The following is an 8,493-nucleotide window of genomic DNA, read 5'->3' as shown; positions in this document are numbered from 1 at the left end:
AAGTTCATTAAAGCTCTAAATATGCACACCCCGTTGTAATTACATTCTGGAATGAATGACAAATAAGCCTTTACTTTCATAACGAGCCCCTCATTAACCCCTAAAGACCTGACGCTGTCACACACACACACACACACACACACACACACACACACACACACACACACACACACACACACACACACACACACACACACACACACACACACACACACACACACACACACACACACACACACACACACACACACACACACACACACACAGAGAGATCAGCCTTTACCACCAAGTGTACACTCATTAAAGGCCTCAGGAGCTGTGTGTAGGCTGAAGCTGACCCCCCTTCAAAGAATCCCCTCCACCCCCAAACTAATTTGGCAGCGTTGACACAACAAGTCTCCATGTAAAAAGTACCTTAGTAGTCTTGTTTATTTTAAACCAGCAAATTCAGACAGAGTTGTGTAGAGGACAATTTGAGCATTTCTGCCTCATGCAACCTTCCTATCTCTATCGCGCCATCACAGCGGACCGCAAACACAATTACCAGCTCTCACACTGACGTATGCATGCGCTGCCCCTCCCTTCTACCCTGTCTCTCCTCTATCCTGTATTCCTGTCCCCCTCCTCTGTGAGTAGATAAGTAGATATATTACCTATGGCCATGAAGTCCTCAAGGTCCCAGGGCTGTAGCTGGGCCAGGGGCCCGCTGTAAAGCAGCAGTCCATCTGCAACCTCCGTGATGAACTCCAGGGAGAGACGGCTCTCGAAGCAAGGCCTTATGGGAGGAAACCAGGCATAGCCGTTGCCATGGAAACTGTGTTTGGTCTGCTGGCACTCTGGCCCCTCGAACTGCGCAGGGCACTGGCATCTAGGGCAAAATAACAAGGAGGAGGAACATCACAATAAGAATAACACAAAGCAATTGAGTTATTCCCTCATTTATCACGCAAGACGGCTCTATCAGGATGTCCCTGCTGAGGCCGGGATGGGATGCCCTGCTTCTGCTTAACCACACAACAGTCAGTCACACACACGCACCCACGCACGCACGCACGCACATGCACGCACGCACACACACGTACCCACGCACGCACGCACACACATGCACGCACACACACACACGCACGCACACACACACACAATTTGCTTCTAATTGTTCTCAATTGCATAACAACTAAAGATTGTGAGTGTACATCCCAACTAAGCATCTAGCAGTCTATATTAGCCCCCAAGGACTGCTCACAATCTGGAGAACACTATATTTCAGCTTTCTCTCTCTGTCTGTCATGCTCTCCCACTACTGTTTCGCCTCTAGTGATTACCTTCTGCGAGACACTCCACATCTCATGCAGATGTTCTCATTATCAGCTGCACCATAGGGAGAATCCATCACTATTAACAACATAGCAACCGAGCACAGCTGTACTCCTCCCTCCGGTTATTCTGTCTTCCCTTTTCCTTCATTCAGTCTTCCTTTGTCACACACACACACACACACACACACACACACACACACACACACACACACACACACACACACACACACACACACACACACACACACACACACACACACACACACACACACACACACACACACACACACACACACACACACACAACCCCACTGTATCCACCTGTTGTGGAGACAGCTAATATAGCTGGCACACCCACACACGGGCAATCCTGTGGCATCAATCAAGTGTGGCTTTCTCTAGTTAGTTTAGTCAGAAGCCCAGCTATTTTCTCAGCCGGTTCCCTCTCCATCACCCTACTCACAGCAGCCTAATAATAGTCTTCCAGGCCGCCATGCTCCCTTCGTTTCGTTCCTCTCTCATTTGTGTGCTGCGAAGGGAGAGAGAGAAGAGCTCCTGGCTGCCACATCCGACACTCTTGCATTTAGTCTTTCCCATTTCCCAGTCTCTGCTCTGAACCCAGATTGAAAAGGAGAGACTGTCAGAAATGATAGTCCCCCCTGGCACCTGGCAGACATGCAAATGCGGGAGGAGAGAAACAGACAGGCGGGCCGTGCGCTAACATAATAACATGCTTCTTCTAATAACCAGGCACAGTAATCAAAGCTATACACCCCACGTTTAGAAGGCACACCATAGCCAAAAAGGGAGAGAGGAGAGAGGACTGTAGCAAACCTGACTGTAAGTCGCTTTGGATAAAAGCCTCTGCTAAATAGCAGACGTTATTATACTATAGGGGTGAGAACAACAGCAGGTGGTGAACGTTGCAGATCAGCACGTCGGGCTGTTCTGTTCCCAACAACAATGGTGGTCACGGCCGTGACGCTTAAGAATGAAAGGAAGTTTGGTCTGGGAGCTCTAGGAGCACTGGTTCTGATGAAGGTCATATAGGCTCCGGTTGACCAAACAGGATCCTATAGTGACACTATAACGCCACCTGACTGTGGAGAGGCAGGGAGTTGAGTCCAGTGATATCTGGATGTGGTTACAGCCAGGAGCCATGCGTCTACCTGACCACTGTCACATGGAAAGGGAGGAAGTGTACACGCCCGGTCACGGCTCAGTGTGACTAGGCCCCGAGCGGCAAACAGGGCTTAAATTACACCACCTGACCATCAAAAAGACATCAACACATCTCCCGGAGTGACAGACAGTGACGTACAACGGAGGGATCACTTATAGAAAAGAAAGAGGGAGAGATAAGGCTGTGGAGAGAAGGAGATGTAAAGAGGGGGACTCGAAACAATACACTGGAAACTTGACCTACCTTATCTGTCCGTTTGGAAACCATTCAACCAGTCTCAGGGAATTATCTCACTCATTTATCCCCTCAGAGATATCAGGAACATGATTTCAGCCACCATGGCCTCAACCCCAATCCTCTTACTGTACTTGAGTTTTTTTCCCCCTTTGCTCATTTCCTGTTCTTTGCACACGGGAATGTTATTTGTTAGCGTTCGGGACCAAGTAATCTCCCCTGCCCTCCATTTTCAAATCCCGCTATTAATCCTGGCCGCCACGATTATCTACATGTTGTTTCTTAAATCTTAAATCTCTGCGCTGCCTCGCTGGGGATCTCTACACATCTGCGCATTTCGACATCCGTGTGCTCAACGCCTAGTGATAAACCAGGCCAGGGCTCTGTGCGCTGCTCAGCAACCGTCCACTGCCTCTGTCTCATATCTATTACCAGGCTTGCGTTTGTCTTTGAACGGTTTCACACACCCAAGCCTGCAGAGGATGACATTGACCTTCAGTTATAAAGACATTCACTAGTGGAAACAATAATCGTAGAAATGTCATAATTGAATACGTATAATGTGAGGAATTTCTATTAACATGGTTAATTATTCGCTACATTCACAGATTCAAAATGCTTCACTGCTTTTTAAGTTCTTGGCGTTTCAGTTATAATATAAGCTGAGGAATGTGAGTTCTACAAGGACAACTTGTCATCAACAAGGAGGCTCTTCTGTTCTGACACATCAACAACTTTATCCTGTGTTTGGGCCAATCTGGCGATGTCAGTTCAACTGTTAGAAGCCAATATGTGTCTGCAACAGAGAGAGAGCTGGGATTAACTCTGGCTTGGCTGCATAAATCATTCTGGTACGGACCAATGGCAAGGCACATTACACGCTTAGTACGTCCAACTAGACACAAATCCTGGGTTTACTTTCTTCTTTTAATTAAACAGCAGAGAACCAAATGAAATGGCTTCTCCTTTCGTGTTTCAAAGGGAAGCAGGGTGGACAATTCCAGGAAGAGCATTTGGGCATATGTTCAAATTTTGGGCAAGATGTCTGGCAATTTTTTCAGGAACATCCGTATACACCTCCTTTCTAGACATGAACACCAGATCAGCAGCAGATTACCTCTGAATATGAACTAACAATGCCAGTGGATTTCAAACGAGGGACTTTCCATGTGTGTGTTTGCACGGGGTGTGTGTGTGTGTGTGTGTGTGTATGTCTCTGTCATCCTCCTTCGTCCTCTCTCTCTCTCTACCTCAGTCAGGAGACTAACGTTATACGTCTGTCAGCGTGCTCCAACTGAAGTATCATGTGACTGTGTTGACGTCCGTGGGATCACAAGTCTGCACACGTGAAACCCACAGGAGGAATGGCCAACACCTCCCCAGAGCAGTGCCTTAGTAAATATGGTGATTCTGATTCTGCTCACAGAGTTCAGGCCAGACACACAGCAGTGTAGACACACAGCAGTGTAGACACACAGTAGTGTAGACACACAGTAGTGTAGTCGTTTATGTGTCTCCACCAAAAGGGGTCAGGTTACTGGTCAACAAGCACGGTTTTGACTGCTCCTACAGTTTGGCTTCGGTACTGCAGTTTAACTGACTCCTGGCCGAGAATGACCATTTCTATACACGGTCAGATTTGGAGATTCCTAATGAGCCACTTTAGGTCTTTGTGCACAAAAGCATCTATTGAATTACTCAAGGAATTGTCGCCGAGGCCACATTTTCTTTCATCACTCACAGCCAAAGATACAGCATTTTTAAATGCATCCCATGTCTGCCATGATTTTGGATGACTTTGGATGGTCCGTATAAACTGGATGCAACTCGGCATATGTGAACGTGAGTAGATTCATAAAAATAAAAAAAACCAGTAGGACAGTCTCCAGTTTTATTGTACCTAAGTGGTCTCCACAGTGCTTGTGTACAATCTGGTTGACACAGAATTGCATCAGAAAATAAAGTGTTGCATGAATTCTCAGAGATGAAATATATATATTTTTTAAATGATCTCGAGCTCTCATTAAATTGTTTGTGCACTGTTATTTAAGTGCACTTCCGCATTGCAAACACCCTAACAAAAATATACACAGACGTATGATAAAACATGCATCATTCCCTTTTAAATACCTCCTTTCGTGTAGCGGCCAGGTTGGCATTTTCGACGTGTTCATTTCCTTTGCATTTTTAATCACAAAGATCATTAGATTAAAGAAAATTCCCCCCACATCACCGGCGGCGTTTAGCCCTCCTCCTCAACACGATCCCAGAAGTATTTAGCTTGATGTTGAGCTCGCTCAGACATTCAGAGCACAACTATGAAATTAATTCAGGAGGACCAAGAGGGAACCAAAAACAGAGAGGCACTGGGGGAGAGAGGTAGAGGAGGTGAGAGGAGCAGAGAGGAACACGAGGCGCCAGACACTGCAACATGGCACTGCAACATGGCTGCTGTACTGTAGAACACAGAGCTCAGTACTGAAGCTAAAGCTTCTCTCCTAAACAACCACCGCTGGGATTACAGCAGTGAGCTGAGCCCAGGTCGGAAAGACATCAAAGGCCTGGCCGGCGAGAGAGAGAGAGAGCCAGAGAGAGAGAGGGAGAGAGAGGTGAGACCTGTGGACATGGTTTAACTCTGTTCAATTAGAGATGAAGCAGAATAATCAGGCGTGGCTAACGAGGTTATTTAAACAGCCTCGGCTATGTTTTCTGGTTGTCTAACTCGACCCCTCACCTTCCAACCCCCGTACCAAATGACTTTGCTGCACTCTCTCCTCCTCACCATTACCCCTCTCGCCCTCCGTGCAAAATGGATTGTTATTCTCCTTCTCTCTGTTTAGGTATTGTTACCCAGTGAAGAAAATCAATAGCATTATTGGCTCTGGATAATTGGAGAAAAAGGCTAAAAGCTGTGTACCTCATATTTGTGAGAAGTCTTGGGGGTAGGTTAAGGGATGAGACTCACAAAGAGGGGCTTGGATCCTTTTGAAAGCTTTCACTTGATCTGTCATTCAGCACCGGCACAGCATTGGTGTGAGCGAGCGAGCGAGCGCACTGCGCCACTTGCCTGTTTTTGGCCAAATACTTTCATAGAGTTTCATCCCTCTAGCAAGATTTAAGTATTAGTTGACTTATTGATTCCTCTCCCACACATAGCCCTCACTCTCATTCATAAAGCATTCTCCTACCAGGTATTCATTCTCATCTATCTGTTGAAAACTCCAGGTAACCATCACTATCTCAACAGGGAAACAACAGATCTGAGCCTTCCCTCCCCTTCCCCCACCCTCGTGACTGCTAAAAGGTCAGGCTGCCAAAGGCTATTTGCTGTTTTTTGACACCTCCGCTTACCCGTGCACAACTGTAAACACAATTAAACCCCTTCTCCTGTGTGAACATTTCACTGCAGGTGGTATGACTTCTTCCTCACCTGTACCCGCTCTGAGTGTCGACACAGATGCCCCCGTTGAAGCAGGGGTTTCTGGGATAGGAGGAACAGATCTTGTGGACGTGTTCTCTACCGGAGCAGCTGCATACTGCCGTGGATTCCACCGTCACCGACACCAGTGACAGGCTCCCAGAATCCACCACAGTGGGCGTGTCGCTGACGCTCAGCACGTTGGAGCAGCCGCCGCTGCCGCCGCAGTCTGTGTTGGCACACTCATCCACATGTACCTGGCTGATGTTCACTTGCAGGAAGGACTGCAGCTGTGGACACAGAGAGAGAGAGAGAGAGAGAGAGAGAGAGAGAGAGAGAGAGAGAGAGAGAGAGAGAGAGAGAGAGAGAGAGAGAGAGAGAGAGAGAGAGAGAGAGAGAGAGAGAGAGAGAGAGGAATGAAGGGAAAGAGAGAGGATCAAGGGAGAATTAAATTAGGAGGATTAAGACAGAAATAGGAGGCGAAAGGAGACAGAGGAACAACAAAGTAGAAGGCTAAAAGGTAATCAAGGGACAGCCATGGAAGAGTCAAAGCGGAACAGTCTTGATTACCATCAGGATTTGTCCTAAAGCCTTTATAAAGCACATAATGCCTGTTGTTTTAGCCATCTTTCTTTCATTCTTGACATAAGCATCTGGGTTGTGTGACACACTCATACATGCAAATACCCCTACAGCCATACTATTAGCATAGAGAGTGTATGAATTCATCCTTCAAATTTCTCTCTCTCTCTCACACACACACACTTACATAAATGCACATGCTCACACACATGCAAACCCACACAATACACACAAAAACAACCCTCTCCAAATGGCCCTCCAAGCGTCTGATTTTCGAAGTGTGCTGATACTGTAAATAGAACACACAGTAGACCATTACCGGTGTTACATACATTCACCGTATACCCTTTCTACACCATATACCCTTTCTACACCATATACCCTTTCTACACCGTATACCCTTTCTACACCATATACCCTTTCTACACCATATACCCTTTCTACACCATATACCCTTTCTACACCATATACCCTTTCTACACCGTATACCCTTTCTACACCATATACCCTTTCTACACCATATACCCTTTCTACACCATATACCCTTTCTACACCGTATACCCTTTCTACACCGTATACCCTTTCTACACCGTATACCCTTTCTACACCGTATACCCTTTCTACACCGTATACCCTTTCTACACCGTATACCCTTTCTACACCGTATACCCTTTCTACACCGTATACCCTTTCTACACCAAATACCCTTTCTACATCATATACCCTTTCTACACCATATACCCTTTCTACACCATATACCCTTTCTACACCATATACCCTTTCTACACAATATACCCTTTCTACACCATATACCCTTTCTACATCATATACCCTTTCTACACCATATACCCTTTCTACACCATATACCCTTTCTACACCATATACCCTTTCTACACCATTTACCCTTTCTACACCATATACCCTTTCTACACCATTTACCCTTTCTACACCATTTACCCTTTCTACACCATATACCCTTTCTACACCATATACCCTTTCTACACCATATACCCTTTCTACACCATATACCCTTTCTACACCATATACCCTTTCTACACCATAGACCCTTTCTACACCATATACCCTTTCTACACCATAGACCCTTTCTACACCATATATGTCATGCAGGTGAAAGAGGACCCAAAAGCGACTTGGCGAAAACAGAGTCTTTAATCCAGTAAAGTAATTACAAACAAAAAAAACACAACTTTCACTCGAAATGACGAGGACAAACTGGAGACTCGATCTTGAACAGCAGGTGAACAGCAGGTTGCCTCGGGAAGGCACTAGAACCAGACAGACTCAGACACCTGCTCACCACGCAGCATCTGAGGAAAACACGACACGACAGGGCGATACACAAACACAGCACGGTGAATTCTAGACAAGGAACCGACAGGACAGGAACGGAACACAAAGGAAGAAATAGGGACTCTAATCAGGGGAAAGGATCGGGAACAGGTGTGGGAAGACTAAATGATTGATTAGGGGAATAGGAACAGCTGGGAGCAGGAACGGAACGATAGAGAGAAGAGAGAGCGAGAGAGTGAGAGAGGGAGGGGGAGAGAGAGGGATAGAAAGAGGGAAAGAACCTAATAAGACCAGCAGAGGGAAACGAATAGAATGGGAAGCACAGGGACAAGACAAGATAATAAATGACAAAACATGACAGTACCCCCCCACTCACCGAGCGCCTCCTGGCGCACTCGAGGAGGAATCCTGGCGGCAACGGAGGAAATCATCAATGAGTGAGCCCACTG

At 46.5% G+C, this 8,493-nt stretch overlaps 1 protein-coding gene across 1 annotated transcript in view; it reads right to left on the bottom strand.

Annotated features, from left to right (window-relative positions):
- The window catches only part of si:ch211-186j3.6 (neural-cadherin), a 252,531-nt gene that overhangs the window by 63,605 nt on the left and 180,433 nt on the right, over positions 1-8,493 (bottom strand). The window contains exons 22-23 of the mRNA XM_046349618.1: positions 6,164-6,441; positions 654-868 (exon numbers count right to left, since the gene is read on the bottom strand). Coding sequence (XP_046205574.1) covers positions 654-868; positions 6,164-6,441 — 493 coding nt within the window. The remainder of the gene's footprint in view (positions 1-653; positions 869-6,163; positions 6,442-8,493) is intronic.

Source organism: Oncorhynchus gorbuscha, linkage group LG05 (assembly GCF_021184085.1).
Source record: "Oncorhynchus gorbuscha isolate QuinsamMale2020 ecotype Even-year linkage group LG05, OgorEven_v1.0, whole genome shotgun sequence".
Taxonomy (NCBI): Eukaryota; Metazoa; Chordata; class Actinopteri; order Salmoniformes; family Salmonidae; genus Oncorhynchus; species Oncorhynchus gorbuscha.
This window is presented reverse-complemented; position numbering and strand designations above follow the sequence as displayed.